Raw genomic sequence first — 21,837 nt, 5'->3', positions numbered from 1 at the left:
GTTGGTAAATTACATGTTGTAGCTTTTGCTATTAAATGGTCTATTTGTAAGTATAGTAATTCAAATCAAAATACTTTTATTGATGTCATTTATACTTTAATTTATGCTTCATTTATAGATATTCCAGGATCAGAGGCAACTGAAGGTAAGGCTGATTTATAAATTCTGATTCTTCTTGTCTGGATAGCAAAGAATACAAACATTTTTGGAGTACACGAAGTTGAACTTTTATTTGGAAAGTTGAATTTCTTGTATAATGAAAATATTTTTAAACCATACATATTCATAAGCATAATACAAACACCACCTACAATACAAACACATTTTAATAAAGTTCTACCAAGCGTATTAATCTAAGCCAAAAAAAAAAAAAAAGTAATCAGGTAAACCAGTTCTCCATACCTTTTATCTCGTTTGATGATGTAATCAAACAGTTTAAGACAGAAAACAAAGTAAGCTTTGGCTCAACCCTACTTATTTCACTATGGTACACTAGGATATATACTACCACAAATTACAAACCCAGTCCCTTTATAATCAATTTAAAATTGCTACAAGAATCATATCTTAATGGCATGTAAACATATTTAGCGCTTCAATTGGCAATTATGTTTTAAGTGCTTAGAAAAACACACCAACATTTCTCATTATTGTTCTCTCTTTATCTCATCTCTTCCATGAATATAAAAAAGGAAAAAAATATTATTTGAGACTTCCAGCATAATTTCATTGTGCTTTACACTTTTATAAACATGGGTACATCTAAAATATCAGATGCCTTTATACCAATAGAATAATTCACCAAATTCACATCTTCTTACAAATACACATGCAAAATCAGTGAAAAACACTTTTGTATAGCAAAGACCCTGCTTAATTGTTTTCTGATTAGTAATTTTGATGGCATGTGCAAATCATACTGCTTGCTGAACAGTAGATTTTATTTCCTGTAGATTTGTTTTTCTATAAAAATATATTTATGTGCTCACAGGAAAAAAGTTGAGTTGGTGTATGTGGGGTGACTTTTTTGATACATTGTTAGATTAAAGGTTTGTTTATGAAGTTAAAAGGCATCTTAGCTTTTATCGTTTTCAAATTTTTTTCTTCATAAAAAAGAACACCCTGTGACAAAGATAAGGTAACTGAGATAATCATTAGCACTTTGTCGTTGAGACAGTATGAAGCAAAGGGGTCAAGCAACGTGCCTAAGGTTTATGTACAAAATCAGTGCTGGAACCAGGAAGAGAACTTGGATTTTCCCAACCCATGGACAATTCTCTAGGAACTACCCCCTCCCCACCAACAATCCTTGAGATTATATACAATCTATTACATTAAAATAATATTGACAGTTAACAGAGAAAGTTAGTTACAAACAAATTCCTTCTGCACTGAGGATTCCCAGTAGAAGCCGAGTGGTATTTGGAAAAGGTAGGAAGAATAATACCAAAAGGCAGTCACAATGCAATGTCATTGATCATATCTGTAAGTTTCGGTCATTGAGAAAATATGAGCAGAAACATCCCTGTTGCTCAGACTGCTAAAGGGAAACACTGAAGTCTAGGAAAATGAAACAATTCAGTATTTGTGTTAACTTCTAACTTAAAGATTGTGAATTTTATAATAAATCTATACCCTAATGCTTTTCGGAGATTATTTCCAACATGCATTATTCTCATAAAACCTTTTTGGCTGAGGACAAAGAAGAGGAACTAGAGAAACAGCAGAACTAAACTCAAAAGACCCAATCTTGGTCTCATCAGTAGCCGAGTACCAGAAATTCCTCCCAGACAAGTCAAAACATGATGATTCTTCCTTCAGAAGAGTGCTTTAGAAATCAGATGGGGATGAGGTACAGGGTGCACTGCTGTATGTGTGGGTCCTCATGCACAGGGTGAGGACCAAGATACCTTCCCCTTCAGAAACTCTGACATCTGGGAGTTTGGTCAAGTCCTGAACCCAGGACACATTGTTTTAAATCAGACATTCTTTTGCTGCCTATGTATTTTGGAGGACACACAGGTTTAAAATGACAATTAGATACTCCACGTAGATTAATGCATTGACCATCATAAAAACATCCCTAATTTTGGTCCACAAGAAACACAGTGGGCTGCATAAATCAAAGTCAGGATTTAACAATATATGGCCACAGCTATAGTTCAAAAAATAAAGTAAAATCTCTGAGTCACTTTCAATTAAGAATTTCATGGTAGGGTTAAAAATGTTTCCATTAAGTGAGAAGTTGAACACTGAATTTTATTGGCATGCATGCACAGTCCTTCATACTATTTTTTAAACCATTTTCATGTACAATTTTAGAAGGACTAGTAGCTCACACACCAGGAAATGAATTCCCTGAATTTATACTGACTTGGACAGAAGAACAGAGTGATCCCACCCTGAAGATGTTTAAAATGTGAAAGGCAAACATACGTATGGAAATTTCTATTGTAAACATTTTTTGGAGGGGGGGAGGGGTAAGAATGTACTGAACAATAAAAACTTATTTTGAAAAATAGGAGAACATTTCCCTCAATATTTATATGATATTTTTATTTTGAGACTGTCGGAGAAAGCAATATAAGAACAAAATCCAAACGCTTTATACAAAGTCTTCAGTTTTGGAACCTCATGTTATTGGTTGTAGCTCTGGAATCAGGAAAAACGTTTTCTCACTATATACTCTAACTGTACAGACATGCCTGTTAATGTTCTTTCTCTCACTTCAAAATAAAACACATCTATATTTTAAATTGTGTAAATATTAACATAATATGTACAATGCATTCATGAAATATATGTGAGCTTGCCATTATATAAACATAGAAAAAAAGGTAAAAGCAGTCAATTTAGAAACGGAAATATTAAATAGAAATAGCCGTTAGACTCCAGCATCACGGATACCTTGGCCTGTTCTTTTCATAAGATAACCTTCTGACCACCACCTCCTTTGCAGCTGAATTTAGTCCAAGGAAACAAACAAACAAACAAACAAACAAAAAGATTGTTCTAGATGTCAGAACTGATAGACATTAAAAAAACTCATGTTGAAACTGACAAAGTTAGAACCCTATTTAAAACATGACCATCTCTGGGCAAACAGGCCTTCAATAAATATGAGTTGATTGTTCACCTAAGACTCCTGCTACTACAAATTTAAATAATAGATTTAGACTGTATATATTCAATTAACTGCTTTAATAAGACATTCATATCCCTCTTTACATTTTAAATAACCAGTCTGCTTACCATCTTTTTACCTGCATTGAAGCAAAGTCACTAAGACAGTTCTCAGAGACTGAATACAAATGGGTACACAGAGAAAAACCCACAAGGTAGCAACAACTAGGCAAACACTGTGAACAGTAAAACCAGGCAAAAATGGAGTACACTGAGTGGATACTTTGGGTTCAGTTGAGGTGAATCTAAATACAGGATTTGTTTTGTGTTCTGCATTTTCAGCACCTGAAAAACAAAACAAAACAAACAATATAGGCCTGTAGTGCTTGGTATTTTATTTTTTCAAGGCAGTGCTATTTTTCTCAACATAATTGCAAGATGTTCGGATTCTGGATGAAATCTTTTGCCGATGTGTTTCTATTCCTACGTGAAAGTTCTTGCTCCCTTGAACAGATAAATATGGAAGGTTGGTGTGAACCACGGATGTTTACATGGGATACATTTACGCTCGGAGTGGAAATGTTGCTGTAGAACTTCCATTGCTTTCAACAGATCCTTTCTCCTTAGACCCCGCATAAGCGCCAATAAATGATCCATCTTCATTGAACAGACCGTGGTCGCCTTCTCCATACTGGACTAAGCTGTCAGCGCTTTCTGTGGCCTGCATATCCCTGGTAAGGGATCGAAGGCTTCCTTTGAGAGGTTTTTCATCACTGTCACTACAAAACAAAGAATCGTTCAACAAAAATCTGAGACAGTCACATAAAGCAAGATGCATGCATAAGTGCTAATAGGTCTTAAAATTTTCAAGACATTCACATCAGCATTGCAGACACATAAACCCTAAATGACACAAGTAAGTGTTTAAAAAGTCATAACCATCAGTTTGTTTTGTGAAATTAAGAGTCTCTTATGGTTTGTCTCCCTCCTGATCCCATCTTGTTTCATTTTTTCCTTCCCTACCCCCAAATCCCCCATGTTGCCTCTCAAATTCCTCATATCAGGGAAATCATATGATAATTGTCTTTCTCTGAGGGTTGCTGGGGGAAGAGGGTTAGGGAGAGGGTGATTGGGTTATGGACATTGGGGAGGGTACATGCTATGGTGAGTGCTGTGAAGTGTGTAAACCTGGTGATTCACAGGCCTGTACCCTTGGAGCTAATAATACATTATATGTTAATAAAGAATAAAAAATTTTTTAAAAAAGAAGAAACAAATTCGTTTTCATCTCAGAGATTCACTACATTCTCAGTGAATCTAAGAAACAATTCTTAGAATATGTTTGTATCATTAAAAATTAGATAATTTTCCTATTCTTACTGTTGATATTGTACAATGTTACAAATGATACTAAAATAGTCATTATCTTTTATATTTTAATTACCCAAGACAGGAAACAGAATTTTTTTTTTAATAGAAATATCACTTGAAATCGTTCTGAAAGGTGTCAAAACAAATACAGGATTCTTCTAATAAACTCTGAAAAAGTAAAAAAAAAAGTCATAACCAATTGGCATTATACTGAGTAAATGAGAAACTGCTTTCTATTATTCACAATACTTCTGCTTCCCTCTAAAATTGGTGGTTTTGAGACATGCAGAGATACTCAGTCTGCTGACATACAAAAGGGATAATGTTATTCCCTTTGAGTTCATTAATTTTTGGAATTCCCAGTCATCAAGGTATGATCTTTTGTCTTTACCTTTGTTCCCACACATACCCCTTAATCTTTCCCTAAATTTCTCTCTCTCTTTTAGAAGATTTTATTTATTTATTTGACAGACAGAGATCACAAGTAGGCAGAGAGGCAGGCAGAGAGAGGAGGAAGCAGGCTCCCTGCTGAGCAGAGAGCCCGACGTGGGGCTCGATCCCAGGACCCTGAGATTATGACCTGAGCTTAAGGCAGAGGCTTAACCCACTGAGCCCCCCAGGTGCCCCCAAATTTCTCTTTGATTAGGTTAATTATTCAAATTTTGTTTCTGGTAACTCAAGAACTTTCTTTCTTTTTTTTTTTTTTTTCTGCCTGATGACATCAGATACCACTTTTTATTGTACTACAAAGACACCTGAAGAAAACATACAATTTGAATCACTTTATTTTTGTGTGTGTCCTGGTTAATAAAGTTAGGATTCCAGCAAAAGGAAGTTTTCATGAAAGCCTTCGGGATCAGTTGTATGTCATATAGCGAGGAGTAGCACTGAATTTGGTGTAAGACTTAATGACCTTATTTACAGCCTCCAAGAAATCCTTCTCGGTGGCAATTTTGCGCCGTGCTCTGATGGCAAACATGCTGGCTTCTGTGCAGACGCTTCTAATCTCCGCACCAGTGCTATTTGGACACAGTCGCACTAACAATTCAAATCTGATATCTCTTTCGACACTCATTGAACGAGCATGAATCTTAAAAATGTGAGTCCGACCCTCTAGATCAGGTAAGCTGAATTCAATCTTTCTGTCCAGTCTCCCTGGCCTCATGAGTGCTGGATCCAGGGTGTCTGTCTGTTAGTGGCCATCAGCACTTTAATGTTACCTCGAGGATCAAAACCATCCAGCTGATTGATCAGTTCCCGCATTGTTCTCTGCACTTCGTTGTCTCCTCCAGCACCATCATCAAAACGAACCCCTCCAATAGCATCAATTTCATCAAAGAAGATGAGGCAGGCTTTTTTCGTTCTGGCCATTTCAAAGAGCTCACAAACCATTCGAGCCCCCTCACCGACATACTTCTGTACAAGTTCAGATCCAATAACTCGAATGAAGCAAGCATCAGTCCTATTAGCAAATGCCCAAGCACAGAGGGTCTTGCCTGTACCAGGTGGACCAAAGAGCAGCACACCTTTGGGAGGCTCAATGCCAAGGTTAACAAATCTTTCTGGATGAAGTAATGGGGTTTCAACTACTTCTCGAAGTTTCTCAATCTGTTCCTTACAGCCACCCACATCACTGTAAGTGACATCGGGTTTTTCTTCCACCTGCATCATGCTTACTGTTGGGTCAATCTTGGGAGGCAGCGGAATGTGAATCTGATACTTATTTCTGTCCACCCGAACTCTCATCCCTTCTTCAATGTCGGTAGGTGCTACCTGATCACTGAGGCCCACAACAAACTTGGCAAACTGCTTCACATTGATAATGTACTTTGGGTCCTCCGAGTCAGCACTGATTATCTTCGTACACCTTGCAATCTGCAAAGGCTGTTCACTCTGCAGTGTTTGCTTATCTGCAGCCAAATCCCAGAGTGCTGGTGGGACCAGGCCAGTATCAGACTCTTTAATACCAGTGAGCTCATTAATTTTCTTGAGAAGTTGTTGAATGTCATCTTCAACCTGCTTTATCTGCCTAGAGTAAGTGCTTTGACCGTAAGTTTTCAGCAAGGCAATATCCCCCTCATCCAGAGCTCGGATAGTCTTGTCATCCTTCTCCTTCTCTTTGGTTTTCCACTGATCGGCACCGAGGTAATCTGGCATTTTCGTTGTTTGGAGGGCCTCAACTGCTCAGTGATTACACAGCACCTTCGTCGCTTCCGGTGGTGCCCTGAAGAACTTTCTTTAATACAGTTTATAAACTCAAGTTTGTTGAATTTTTTAAAAGATGGCTGGCATTTTTAGAACCTAAATACTACAAGGATCCTAAATTTATGGTTTGAGTTTTATTCTTCAACAAAAATAGCTCCTGAGTTAGTAAAATTTCTATCAAATGGTATGGTCTTCTAAATTTCTGGATCAAGATTTGTTTTTTGTTTCTCCCCAATGTGTATTTTTATTGAAGCACAATTAGCACACAGTGTTATATTAGTTTCAGGTATACAATATGATGATTCAACAATTCTGTATACTACTCAGTGCTCAGTAAGTCTGCTCTGGATCCCTTTTATCTATTTCACCCATCCCCCCACCACCACCCCTCCAGCAACCCCCTGTTTGTTCTCTGTATTTAAGGGTCTGGTTTCTTGTTTTCAAGATTTGTTTTTAGGTACTAACTACTAACTACTATTACGATGTAAACTGCGTACACACTATAAATCTGTACACCAAATTAAATGATTTCATAAAATTTTAAAAAGGATGAATTTGGCTATGTATATAATTAGAATGTGATTAGCACGGTATTATTTTTGGTAATCGGTGTTGTTCATCAAATAGGTCCATCTCTCAGCTCCCTGGGGGTAGGGAAGGGTGGCAGTTCTTTGCCTTTCTTGACTTATACATTGTCATGTGACTTGCTTTGGCCCAAGTAAAGTGAGCAAAGATGGCAAATGTCACTTGTAGAGCCCGTGCTCAATTTGCTGTTAAAGTTCTCCCGCTGTGTCGCTCCTGGATGCTCATCCCCCATCCAGGGCTCCAAAGTGATCAAAATGAACAGCGTCATCTGTGTTCGACACATAACTTTAGAAAGAAAAAGATTTGGGGGGCGTCTGGGTGGCTCAGTGGGTTAAAACCTCTGCCTTTGGCTCAGGTCATGATTCCAGGGTCCTGGGATCAAGCCCCGCATCGGGCTCTATGCTCAGCGCGGAGACTGCTTCCCCCCCTCTCTCATTCTGCCTGCTTGTGATCTCTATCTGTCAAATAAATCAATTAAAAAAAAAAAAAAGATTTGGGAGTCATTTTTGGCAGCGGCATAACCTGGCTATCCTGGCTCATAGAGCAACTGGCTCCTGAGGGGGGGGATGCTTACAGTTACAGAAACACAAAACAAAAACAAAAATATGGCATTAGGTTAGGGACCAGGCAACAAATAGGGAAGAAACGATTACCAGAAGCTGGAAGGATGACAATTCACGTCACGAACGAGAACAGCATCCAGTGACACTGTCTCTTGGGACAACTTGAAGATGAGAAAATTTTCTGGATGAGCATGTAGTTTTGGGAAGAGATGACGGAAAACATGAAGAGATTAAAGGGGTTTAATTAAATTATTCATAAATAATTATATTAATGGGATGCCAGGCAAAATAACGCAGGGGATGATTTTGTCTTTTTTGAAGAGGTAGCAGGGTATGGGGGAATGGGTTTTTGAACAAGGCATTATTAGAATTTTTGTGCCTCTAAAACTGAACTCTTAATATCTGTCTTTCAAATATATTTGGAAGTTTCCATAGGACCCTAATGATTCTTGCCTCATGAAATTTGAGCCACAATTTGCAAATTGGTCAAGTCCCAAGTTTCTCTGTCTCTGTCTCCTTCCTTCCCTTTCCTTCTCTCCCTCCTTCTCTCCCCTTTGTCCTTCCTCCTTCTCCCTCTAATGAGCCTTATTCTGGAAAGAACTTCAAGTGATTAATCAAGAAATATAAAAATATAAAGAGAGCTTTGATTAAGTGGAAAAAAGAAGAATTAGAATAGAGCAAAGTAGAGCCTATAATGAGGCTCAGATATACATCAGTTAACCCAGAACAGCTCATCATAATGCGCCATGTCACTGATTATAGTAATGGATCCAGGGATGGACCCGTTGGAATCAATCAGGTCTCTATTCCCAAATGAGTTCTGGCCTCCTGTGTGCTAAAGGCTGTATAAGCCCAGGAGTTGCAAGCTCTCCTGGCGGCAATATACAGAGGACCTGATGGAAAACAAGGACTTCTGAAACAGGAAGGGCTAAGAAACAGAGATGGTAGTGAAGGGGGAAGATGGTGAGCAACGGGAGACTGAGATGCTGAATCCATCCTCAAGAGCTACCTCCTTCCTCCAGATACCCTGTGGTTCTTCCCAGGTCTGACACTCCTCTCTGCCTTGAAGTTTGGTCCTGCTCTACCCACTAGCTAACAGTAACACAATCCATTTTGTTCTTTACAGCCGATCTTATCTCTCTGCATGATCCTTTATCAGCATCCCTTCAAGGCACACAGGAGTTGCTCCCCTTTTTCTCTCTCATTCTCCTTACCTAATTACAGTCATTTGCAGAGGTAAGTTTTTTTTTTTCCTCTGAAAACTAAGTCCCTCTTGAGGACAGGATTTTTAACTTACCATTGCTAAGCCTACACAGAAGGTGCACAGAATATATGTTTACGGATGTAAACTGCATGAAACTTGGGCCCATAATGGCCATGCTGAAGACTCTAAGGTGTTTTAATACTCCAAATAAATAATTCACTTTCAATAAAAATAGTGAAATATTGTCCTTTCGCATAGAACACAGAGCTTTAAGAAGTTTCGTAGCACACACATCTACCTACAGTAAGGTTACACACACTCCTGCACCTGGATGTGGGTTGCTCTCTCTGAAACAGGCCCTATTTTTGCAAACTATTCTTTAAAAAGGCATTACGATATAGTAGTGTAACCTTTACTTTAAGAATAAATACTTGTTTGTTTTGTATTTTTAGGCTTATAACCTGACAAGTATGTGTTTTGATGCATTTTTAAATGGAACACTGTTTACCTGTATTCACCAAAGGTCTCATCTTTCACCGACTGAACTTCTGGATCTGGATGCAGATCTTCCTTTTCTTTCACTAAAAAACAAATAGTGGGGAAAGTAACACAAATCATTTTTAAAGGCATAGTAACAGTGTTTTTAAAGATGGATAATCAGTGAGAATAGCATTGCTCCAACTTTTTGATACTATGAGTCCAGGTTTTTTGTTTTGTGTTGTATTGTTTTTGTGGTTGTATCTACAACCCATTAGTTACCTCTTTGTTTAAGAAAAAAAAAGGAAAATGATCTCCTAGATTCTCCTGATAAGTCATCAGAATTACAGCATGTTCCAGGTCTTCACAGGACTATTCAGTACTAGGTGGGCAACAAGTCTTACTGGAAGAGTCAAACTTAGTTATGGTTTCTTAATGGAGACCAAATTACTAGGTACACAGTTTATTATCCAAAACTTTTTGAAGATGGTACAGGAGAATACCAGATCTATGTCACTAAACTAAAGTGATTAAGAGTCAACCATTTGGCTGTTCTGCTCTCTCTCTCACTCATAATTGTCCCCCAAATCAGAATATTCAGGTTAAAGTGACATTTCAAATTTGATTTATTCCAAATAGTGGTACAAGGAACCAGGGGGATCTTATTTCATTTTACTAGACTCAAGCAAAAATCCTGATGTGGGGGATGCCTGGGTGGCTCAGAGAGGTAAGCATTGGTCTACAGCTTGGGTCATGGCCCCGTGATGGGCTCCCTTCTTCCACAGGAGTCAGCTTGTCCCTCTCTCTCTCCCTCTCTGCCTGCTTGTGCTCTCTCACTGACTCACTCTCTCTCCCTCTCAAATAAAATCTTTAAAAAAAAAAAAAAGAAAGGAAGGAAGAAAACGTTTCCTACTTGATAGGGAAACAAAGGCAAAAGAAATGTAGCTTACATTAAAATCTCTTTGGTGCTTACTGCCCACTGATCAATAACCCGAAACATGGAGATCAGGACCTTCCTCAAGGAATTTGTGGCTGCTTTAGTCCCTTAATGTTTAAAAAGTAACCTCAGCTTGGCAGCAGCTGGCCCCTTAAGGTCCTGAAAGCCTTGTTTCCAGATTCTTTGGAGACTTGTGCTGTTCCTCACCCCCATGAATTAAAAAGAATACCATCAGTCACTCCTCACAATCCCAGTACAGCTCTTTCTGCCCACAGGTCCTGTCCCATGAGCAGGGAAAGGGTTAAGGTATAGACAGGGAAAGACAGGAGGCCCCTGACTCCTCAGACAAGGCTCAGAAACTATGCCTGGCAGGTGGATGCTGAGACAGAGAGGAACAAGAGATAAGTGAACAAAGCAAGATGGCAGAAGTCTCTCAAGGCCACGAGCTTCCTAGGCAGTTCTCAATAAAAGATTGCCACTGGAAGTCCTCAGTGCCAACCCATTCAGGACCCCTCTCACCCTAGAGAGCTTTTTTCTTTCTTTTCTGCTCTCAGCTTCATTTAATAAGCTTTCACTTCACTTCACCCATTGTGTCTGAAAGATTCATTCTTTGACTCTGCGAGAGGAACCCAGCAACCCTGTAACAATCCTTCTTCATGACATCTCTTACTACTACTTTCAGAGACCCGAGGGATTCTTGTAGTTGTCCTATAATGTAAAACGCTGACTTTTTTTTTCTTTTCCATCATTAGAATTTGGAGAGAGTCACACTTCATAAGTGACTACTGGTTGAGGATCCTCAAAAAGAATGCTATATGTCTTTAAATTTTCAAATTAACTGGACATTCATTAATCATTGAAAATCTAATTCATAAAAATTCATTCCTCAAAGGAAAAAAAATAAGATCTATGATTGCATAAATTTCCATGCACCAAATGCATAAATGTTACAAAATTTTAAAAATTGTGCTCTTCTTTGATTGTTCAATACACGTATAGGTTCCCAATAAATATTTGCTAAATTGGGCACCTGGGTGGCTCAGTGGGTCAAAGCCTCTGCCTTTGGCTCAGGTCATGATCCCAGGGTCCGGGGATCGAGTCCTGAATTGGGCGCTCTGCTCAGCAGGGAGCCTTCTTCCTCCTCTCTCTCTGCCTGCCTCTCTACCTACTTGTGATCTGTCTGTCAAATAAATAAATAAATAAAATCTTTCTTTAAAAAAATAAATAAATATTTGCTAAATGAAGAATAAGCCAATAAAAGAACTTTTCACTAATCTGAACATCATCAAACTAATATCAATGGGATCTAAATCTTTCCCCTTATATTAAAGCATCTTGAACACTAAGCAGTTAACAATAATAATAATAGCAACAATATAATATGCATATCTAAAAGATAAATTTGGAAGTTGAATTAAATTAAAGTCAACCATTATATTAACTCCGATGGTTTTTATTTATATTTTATGTACATTAATTCAGGACGCAGCATATCTAATACGTCATGATAAAAAAAAAATGCATTCCCAGCAATGATTAACTCTAGACTAGTACAGCCAATACCATTAAAAGTTACTAGCGCAAACATTCTCTGGGTCACAAATACATGACAAGGCATGTTTAAATAGGTCTTTTCTTAAGATGTTAAAATATGTGTGTGTGGTTTAGTGATCAGTGTTCTTAACAACTATGATAATTTGCAGACTGAAAATAGGTTAGAAGTATTATATGCCTTGTTAGAGACTAGTAACCACGCGAAAATAATATTCTAGACATTACATCTTTTGGTTAGTTAACATAGGAGGTTCCCCCCCTCTCAGTACATTGACTTTAAGTGTGTAATTAAAAAAAATAAAAGATGTCTCTGAAGAATGCCTCCTAAAAACACTATTTAATGAACTGAAAGTATATTACTATATTAAGAAACAGCTTTACCTGAGTACTTCCCACCTCTGTTCCTCTTCACAAAGCAAACAGTTAACAGGATTAGCGTGAGAAGAGCAATGGCACACATTAATCCAATAAACCAGCCTTGAGTGGAGATGTCATCGTATAAACCAGCGTATTCTGTTGTACAAAGAGAAGTCACATGTTGCATGCTAGAAACAGTCTTTAAGATTATGCCCCCTTTGGGAAAATGAAACATCATTTTCAAACATACAAAACAGCATCCATTTTATTTTTCCTTTCAGAGACCCTAGAGGGAATGTGACTTAAAGGACATTTCCTGGAAGGAATACTGGTAAATGGTTCATTCTGTTTTTAAAAGGGCCCTCTCAAGTTGCATTTGACTCTGAGGATGAAAACCAAAAAGGGACAGTGGAGGCAGAGCAAGTGAAACATAGAAGCAGCACAAGCAAGCGAAAGCACAAGCTGCCTTTGTTATGTGCAGATTGCTGCAGAGTTTCTGCAGGTTTTATTCTGTTTCGGTTTTCTGCTTAGTTTTTGTTATTAATGTGTGTTAATTGGCAGGAGATATTTTTTTAGTCAGCTGCTCTGGCAAAAACGATAAGGATATGTTGGATCTTTGCGGAACATTTTTCATTTCAATAATTTTAGAATGCTATGATGAGAATGGGGTGTTCTATGAAACTAATGAATCGTTGAACACTACATCAAAAACTAATGATGTACTCTAGGCTGGCTAACTGAACATAATCATAATAAAAAAATGCTGTGCCAAAACACACTGAGACTGTTATCTCTGTAACTAACATACTCCATATTTTTATCTTTACTACAGGAAGTGTGTAAATTAAATAATCTATAAAGCAGATTTATTGTCTAAGAAGGCCCCAAATACAATCTCATGTCTCACCTCTCCCTCTTGTCTCAATTACATCTTCAAAAATGCTATTGTTATCAACCCAATTCTTAGTCAATAGGCGAACTATATGTTCAGCTCCCGGCTCAAATACCTCTACTGGGTGAGTCTTTTGAGTAAGATTGACTCCTTCTGATATCTTCCCGATACTTTTACCTAAGAAATGTACACAGTTAAATCATATAAATTGAAATCATTGAAAAGCAGGACATGAAAAATAAAAACAAATGAACAAACAAACAAAAAAAAAACACTGTTATTTGGGAGGAGTGCCATTTGCAGGATTTTTTTCTCATAGTTTTTGAATTATCAGGAGATCAAGAATATCAACATTTCAAGATTTTCTTTCTTAATATCCTGAAATGGAGGAAATGAAATGAATTTAATTCATGTCCTTTAAAGATGATGTACTTGTTGATAAAATTGTACTATAAATCTGCCCAGTCACATGAATGTTTCAAAACCAAAGACTTCAAAAAATTACAGTGTTATTTTGTACAATTTGAATTTTCACAGACCTAATAGGAAACTGAACATGGCCATTTTGGCTTATTTTTGAAGGCAAATGACATTATAATTTTAAATATATATTACTTTTTTTGTCTTGGTCTTCTCTATAAATATTGATGGAATAGTATCATAACATGATCATAAATACTTGAAATTTATAGAAATATAAGTAAGTTTATAGGTACATAAAGTACAGTTTATAAGTACCTTTAAATGAAATGCACTGAGATTGTTAAAATATTCTGAGACATTAATGTATCAATATATTAACTGTAGACTCTCATAGTAACAGAATCTCAAATGAGTCAGTGTAATTAAATATACATCTAATTTCTGATGTTGCAACAAAATATATAAAATATTTGATCTGTAGTTTTGCTGGGAATCAACTCAACATAATAAATGTAAATAATGTACACTAAACACAATTTATGCCATGTTGAGAATATTAAAAGTTATGAAACCCTGTGTCAATGGGTATATGTCACACATTAAAATTTGGTTATAACTTTTAACCACAGAATAGAAATTGATGATACAGTTACTGATAACAGAAGGGCTTCATTAAAAAAAATGTCACCATGGGAGAAATAAGGCTAATTATATTAGTTGAGCAAAGCCTTTAAGATTAAGCACCACTGAAATAGAACACAATTAATTTTGACTTTGAAAAACAGAAATATTAGTATAACATTAAATAGTGCAAGCTTTTGAAAAATAGAGCAAAGCAAGTGTTTTGTTCAAACCAGGAATGACACAAATATTTCTTATTAACTCCATCATCTCCCCCCTCTTAGACTATGGAATGTGAGCCACCTGAAAATCAGAGTGACAACCAGGAAATAATCGCGGGGGGGGGGGGAAGGGGGGGGAAGCTTGTGTATCAAATCCTATTTTCTGAATAAATGCCAGATGACCTTAAAATGTGCTATCTAGGCAGACCCAGAAAAAAGAAAGATAAGCAGAAATAGATTCCAATTTGCACAAAAGTTATTTTTAGAGTTTTTTGTGATATCAAGATTTATCTCCTCAGTGAAAATGTATATGTGTTTTTCCTTTTCCAAAGATCATGCTGAAATCCAGAGGCAAAAAGAGATTATAGTTTCTTTCCTGTAAATACGGCAAGATATGCCTACAGAAGAGAAAACAGTGTCAACCGGGAAAGGGGCAGTAGCTGAAAATGCAGAATCCTGAAAGAAAGCACAAACACACTAGTAAGGAACATTTTCAAATTCCTGAGACATAGGGTAGGGAAGAAATAGGCTGTAAGATACTTAAGCACATTAGCGGCATCTTTAATTTGCAAAGAAGATGCAGCATCTTTTACAAAACCACACAGTGCTTTCCATCTGCTAAAAACAGTTTTTCCAACATGAAGGCGACCAAACCCAAATTTTCTAAATACTTCCATATATGCATATGGTAACTATAACTATTGTAAGAGAATTTTATGCATTTTTTTCTTACCTGCTACAAATTAGCAATAATGGGATTAGCATATCTCATGCATATTATGGTCTTGGTTTTAACAAAATAGCAACCCTCTCCATTGCCTCAAACCCTGTTTTGAAAAATATGGAGGTTGCTTATTTAGATTACTACTATTCTCACTTCTTTGTATTGAATACTTAATGCCACTTTGAACTCTTGAGAAATAAGATCCTTTTAATTACTAAAAAGCTTTCAATTATCATCTTTAAATCTCTCTTTTGAGTAGGTAAATTAGTTCTTCATTTCACTTGGTGTCTCATTTTGTCCTTGGGAATAATGTGCGGGTTTCTCAGAAGAAACTCTTTGAGTATACATACTTTTTCCATAAAGGGGAGTTCTGAGTACTTAGGGTATCTGAGGAAAACATAAACCCTTCATTAGGTAGACACAGTAGGGAAAGTAAGAAGGAGAAACAGACAGTAAAGGTCAGAGCATAACCATTCACACACACACTGACTTGCCAGTGATTCACATATACTTGAATGAATTTTATAATAATATGTATATTTTATAAGTGGGAACTTAGTTTTTCTCATTACTATGTTCTTTTTCCATCGACTTAATCTTTTTTTCAAATCTAAAATTTGGAAACCCATCCAGGGGAGTTTCTGACACATAGTACTGATAAGCAAATGATTTGTCTTCCTACCATCTCCTTTTCCTTGTTCCTTTCCTCAAATATCCTTCTAGGTTTAATCAACTTGAATCTGTTCAAGTTCAAGTTCAAAAACTTTTTTTTTAACTTACTTGTTTAAACTTTTTTAACTTACTAACGTTTGCAACAGTTCCTCTGATTCATTTCCTTTTTTATGCTCTGCCTTCTGAATTTCTCTCCTTTTAAGTTTAGCGAGAACACTGCTAAAATAATAACTGTCAAAATAATTTGGGAAGAGAAATAGATCTAGGTTGAAAAAAAAAAAAAAAGAACAACAAAAAACCTAAAAAACAAAACTGAGAAGTACAATTGAATTTGGAGAATTATAGAAATTAAATCAGAAGTTGATGGGCCACTTCCAAGCCAGTACTTGGCATCAACCAGTAGACAGCAAAATAAAATTGATACATAAATCTCTCTCTTTCTCTCTCTCTCTCTCTCTCTCTCTCTATATATATATATATATATATATATGAACCAAGACAAGGAAATGAAATGTATTAGATCATTTTTACAAAACATCAACCAGGGCAAGAGCCAAATATTTTTTTGTATGAAAACACTTCCAAGAGTAAAATATCCCTCTCTAGTAACCTTATGAATAACTTCATTACTTTACATACTCCTATCTTAATTAAGTAAAATTATAGTTCCTGACCTTATATACACTGAGGCAGTCCCTTTGGAGCAATTTAAAAAACAGCATGCAGAAGCCTCCTGCACTTACTCCCTTCTCCTAACGTGGAGCTTTCCTCCGTGATTGGTTTTCCACAGCCCTTTGAAGTGCAAGCCCTCAAGTAGAATTTGTACTTGGTGGTGGCATTGAGGTTTGAGAGACGCCAGCTGGGCTTCCATGGAGTTGTAATGTTGATATCATTTAGTGCTCCAAGCTCATAGGTGTCATTTACTAAAGAAAGAAACACAAACAACAATGCCTCAGAATTCATGCCTTAACAATTCAACTTATGTTGTCCCTTATTGTTGACTCTGTATGCTTGTGGTATGCAAGGCACCATCTTAATTATTCACAGCCATCAACTAACTTCAATTCTGTGATGGAGACATAATTTTATTACAGTATCATGCATGGCAATGTTGAGGTCTAGATTTAGAGCCCGTAACTGGCCAAACAAAATTTGAATCCAACCACAGTTTTTCCACTCCAGAGCCCATGTTCCTCCTTTTTTTTTTTTTTTTTAAAGATTTATTTGGTTATTTTTTTGACAGAGAGAGAGAGAACAAGTAGGCAGAGATGCAGGCAGAGAGAGAGAGAAAGCAGGCTCCCTGCTGAGCCGAGAGCCCAATACAGGGCTTGATCCCAGGACCCTGAGATCATGACCTGAGCCAAAGGCAGAGGCTTAACCCACTGACCCACCCAGGCGCCCCCAGAGCCCATGTTCTTAATCACTATGCCATACTGGAGCTCCACCTTCATCATATCTATTGAAAGTGATGAATTTCCCCCTCTATTATATTTTCATTGGATCCTTCACTTTTAACCTTTTGGTGTAATAATTTGGACAATAATTTGCTTCTTCTGTGATTTCTGGTTCAATCTGAGGCACCAAATAAGTACTTATTATATGTAAAATCAATAAACTGATTAATAAATTATATATCTTAAAATGTCTACCATATACTAAGTACTATGGCAAGAGCTATTCAGAAAGAAGATGAATTAGACAGTGTCTTTCAAGGAATTTGCAACCAGCAAGACTGTGAGATTTGTGCAAGAGCACAATGTATTATAAGATTACAGTAAGAAATGAAACACATTCCAAAACTGGGCAGCCATTAGTAGCAAGGGAAGGGCTAGAATAAATTCTCTTGACTCTCAGTCTAAGATATCATACAGGTAAACAAACAAACAAATAAACTCTAACTCTTGACATAAAAATGCCTTCCTTGGTCTATTTAATGCAATTAGATCAAAAATGAAAAATGAACAAACTAAAGATCCAAATGTTGAAAATTAGAAAGAAATACCACTCTTTACATATTTGAGAGCATTCCTATAAAAATACCACAGTCAGTTGAAAAACTACAATAATCAATCTATAAATTGGGAGAAGTATACAGAGAGCTCTCAGACACATAATCAACAACTGTTTAAGAACATACAAAGCAATAAAAAGAGATAAATTATCGGGGCTTCAGTGACCCAGTCAGTTAAACATCTGCCTTTGTCATCTCGGGTCATGATCTCAGGATCTTGGGATCAAGCCCGTCCTCAGGGCTCCCTGGTCAGCCTTCTCACCCCCACCACCCATGCTCTCTCTCACGTGCTCACTCTCTCTCAAATAAATATTTAGAAGTTTTTATAAAAAAAGAGATAAATTATCCAAAAATATTTCCCTCATTTAATAGAAAGCAAAGTAAGTGTACAATTATGTCATTTTATTAAAAAATCCATATACTAAGCAATACAATAATCATTGCCCTTGTTAACATTCCAGACTTTTCTCTCTATGTTCTAGGAATTTGTTTCTAAAATAATCTAAATCTTACATTCAGATCAACACAAAGGTTGGAATGCAATTAACGTTGTTTCTTTATTGTTAAGATAAAGAAAAAAGCATAGCTTTACCAAGCAAATTAACATTTAAAAAGTCCTCAAATATTTCTTCAGAGCTTTCTACATATTTGAAAACCAGTTCATGGAATACTGTAGGCTTAAGAGCCCAGCATGGGAAATAAGACTGATTTAGGTGTGAATCTCGCTTAATACTTATTTTACTACATGGCTCTACATAAGTGAATTCTATATGCCTCAATTCTCACATCCACAAAATAGTGAAAATACATCCTTCATAGATTTTCTGTTTTGGGTTTTTTGGGTTTTGGTTTTTTTTTTTTTAAGATTTTATTTATTTGACACAGAGATCACAAGTAGGCAGAGAGGCAGGTAGAGAGAGAGGGGGAAGCAGGCTCCCTGCCAAGCAGACAGCCCGATGCAGGACTCAATCCCAGGATCCTGAGATCATGACCTGAGCCGAAGGCAGAGGCTTAACCCATCGAGCCACCCAGGCGCCCCTAGATTTTCTGTTTTAATGAAAAAATACAACAAGAGTACTTAGTACTGACCCTGCTACATAGCAAACACTCAAAAAATGCTCAAGTGCTACCTCTATTACAATGATGCCTATATCTGTTTAATCATATGACCCAACCCAGACGGGCTATCAGGAGCCAAAACTTGTGCATGACCTGAATTGCGACAAGCTTTGAAGTACATGGAGGCAGAGCAGCTCATCAGCTCTATCATCAAGGTGGTTTTTGCAAGCAGCATAGTCCTAGTGTTTCCGCTGTTTGGGATGCATGTCCTCACAGTCTAAACATTTCTGTGATTTCAGTTTCCTAATTTCCATTTTGAGATGATGCTTCAATGTGAAGACTGTTAGACACTGAAGGCACTGTGATTAAAAATGACTTCGTTTCCTCTAAACATGTTGTTTTCAACCCAATAGCACAGCAAAACAAGAGCAGAGTCCATCCTGAGTAAGGGGCCAGAGAAAACTCTTTAATGCTCTCAAAACAACAGGCCTACGCCAATGGGATGCCCACAGAGGATTCTACAAACAGAAGTACATTTAGGGTTGAGACCAGAAGCATGTGTCAGAGACAAAAGAGGCAGTGTGGAAGTTACGTGAGCTTCGAATCTCCCTGACATCATTCACTTACTCTTTTCTTTGGCATGTTCTTAATTCTCAAGGACACTCATATGTATGTCTACATGTATGTCTTCTGGTACCTACTGACTTTTCCTCTAAACCAGGGCCTGCCAAATCTTTCTGAAAAGAGCTAGATTGTAAATACTTCAGCCTTTATGAGCCACACAATCTCTGTCACAGCTACTCAACCTGAGCCACTGTAGTGAGAAGGCAGCTACAGACAAATGTGAATGACATGTATGGCCTGTTCATGAAAACAGGCAGCAGCCTGGATTTGGTCTGCAAGCTGTTTTGCAGATCCTTTGTTGTAAGGAAGCAAGCAAACTACAAAACGTGATCATCAGAATCTCAGCAGAGCAGACCAAATACTCAACCAAAAATGAAGGATTAACAGCTAGATCCGGGAGCACCTGGGTGGCTCAGTCAGTAGCATCCGACCCTTGGTTTTGGCTCAGGTCATGATCTCATGGGTCATGGGATTCAGCCCTGCATCAGGTTCTGTGCTTGGCATAGAGTCTGCTTGGGATTCTCTTTCCCTTTCTCCCTTTCCCTCTGCCCCTCCTGCTCGTGCTCTCTCTCAAAAAAATAAATCTTTAAAAAAAGTAGGTGGATCCAGGGGTGCCTGGGTGCCTCAGTCGTCGAGCATCTGCCTTCGGCTCAGGTCATGATCACAAAATCGTGGGATGAAGCCCTGCATCAGGCTCCATGCTCAGCGGGGAACCTGCTTCTCACTCTCTTGCTCCCTCTGTGCTGACTCTCTCAAATGAATAAATAAAATCTTAAAAAAAAAAAAAACGAAACGAAACAGGTGGATCCAATTCAGATTTCTACTTACTTATCTGATACTGTAGTAGATAACCAGTTAAGTTTCCATTCAGTTTCTTAGGTAGTCCCCAGGTTAATGTGGCAGTGTCCTTATCAACTTTGATGACCTTGAGAAAAGCTGGTTGTTCAGGTACTAGAAAATACAAGACCAAGAAGTTATACTCATAAATTGGTAAATTTTTTTAAAAGTAAAAAAAAAAAAAAAGCTCCATTAGATCCCAGTTCTCCGTGGCAACTGAGAAGCTAACTCATATGAAGTATATATTGATTGACTACTACTAATTTGGTCACTGGTTAATTCCCATTGTTGGCATTATTCTTCACTGTTATTCTTACCTCCTTCTGGTGTTTGAAATATATAAGGCTCACTCTCTGGACCGGCTCCTTTGGAATTATAGGCTAAAACTGTTAAGTGAAATTCACTAAATGCATCTAGAGAAGGAACCATTCCATAGTTTCTTTGTCCTGAAAATCTCAGAATGTTTACTTCTTTGGGATGTGCTCTTCCATCCAGCAGACTTTTTGTTTTCCACCAATTTATCTGCAATGGAAATAGGATCCCTTTAACATATCAACCATGGTGGCAGATTCTCCGTTGGCTTCTTCAAAGATCAGTTCTTATTTGATTTAAGATATTAATTCAGAAATAAGAAAATCTATGATAAAAACCTGATATCCTTTCAGATGTCCATGTACTCTGTCCTTCGGAATGGTTGACCAGGTCACTTTAACTAATGTGCTGTTAATAACGTCCACCCCATGGATCACTGGAGCTGTATCAGGATCTGTTAAGCACATAAGAATGATGAGTTTTTAAAACCCTCAAATGTGATTATTAGGATCCTTTTCAAAAGGTGATTTTTCATATTGCTTAATCTGAGCAAAGCACTCTTATGAAATCGATTCCAAATAGAACTTAAGAGAGTTTCTCATTACAGAGGAGTTTCAGAGTCCAAACAGGTTTCTAGAAGAGGACAGTCTACCCCTGGATCCAGTGTCTAGTGAAATATTCTGTGGGTATCTTGCCTTTAGAAACAAAGGAACTAAACAATTTAACAAATTACTTGAAAGCTTGATCGGTCTATCAATAACAACAGCTACCATTAACTGAGCATACGCTATGTATGCGCACTATTCTAAGGGACTGGCTCAGTGGAGTGGCTCACATAATCCTTAGAACAACCCTATGAAGTGGGGTTGTTATCATCCCCATTCTACAGGGGAACTAACTACAGAAGAATAAACCAAATGCAGAGCAGCCAAGACCAATAATATCTTAGCTCATAGTGATATGCCCAGTGTAATTTTATTTGGGTAGAAGAATTTAGGTAGTAGGTGAATAAGGAATTAGTAATTTCAGATTCTCAACCTTTTTCCATTTTTGGATCGAAATATT

At 37.3% G+C, this 21,837-nt stretch overlaps 1 protein-coding gene and 1 pseudogene across 18 annotated transcripts in view; both read right to left on the bottom strand.

Annotated features, from left to right (window-relative positions):
• Window positions 1-202: 202 nt before the first annotated feature.
• Window positions 203-21,837, bottom strand: part of CHL1 (cell adhesion molecule L1 like) — a 218,951-nt gene continuing 197,316 nt past the window's right edge. For 17 of the 18 annotated variants that reach the window (XM_059161531.1, XM_059161520.1, XM_059161528.1 and 14 more), the window contains 8 exons: window positions 21,111-21,226; window positions 20,778-20,982; window positions 20,452-20,574; window positions 16,673-16,852; window positions 13,284-13,445; window positions 12,401-12,532; window positions 9,560-9,632; window positions 203-3,902 (listed from right to left, as the gene is read on the bottom strand). In XM_059161531.1, coding sequence (XP_059017514.1) covers window positions 3,686-3,902; window positions 9,560-9,632; window positions 12,401-12,532; window positions 13,284-13,445; window positions 16,673-16,852; window positions 20,452-20,574; window positions 20,778-20,982; window positions 21,111-21,226 — 1,208 coding nt within the window. In that variant the 3' untranslated portion in view covers window positions 203-3,685. The remainder of the gene's footprint in view (window positions 3,903-9,559; window positions 9,633-12,400; window positions 12,533-13,283; window positions 13,446-16,672; window positions 16,853-20,451; window positions 20,575-20,777; window positions 20,983-21,110; window positions 21,227-21,837) is intronic. The other variant, XM_059161535.1, reaches the window with a different exon arrangement.
• On the bottom strand, window positions 5,189-6,676 carry LOC131824146 (26S proteasome regulatory subunit 7-like; annotated as a pseudogene).

The sequence above is a fragment of the Mustela lutreola genome, chromosome 2 (genome assembly GCF_030435805.1).
Source record: "Mustela lutreola isolate mMusLut2 chromosome 2, mMusLut2.pri, whole genome shotgun sequence".
In the NCBI taxonomy this organism is placed as follows: Eukaryota; Metazoa; Chordata; class Mammalia; order Carnivora; family Mustelidae; genus Mustela; species Mustela lutreola.
This window is presented reverse-complemented; position numbering and strand designations above follow the sequence as displayed.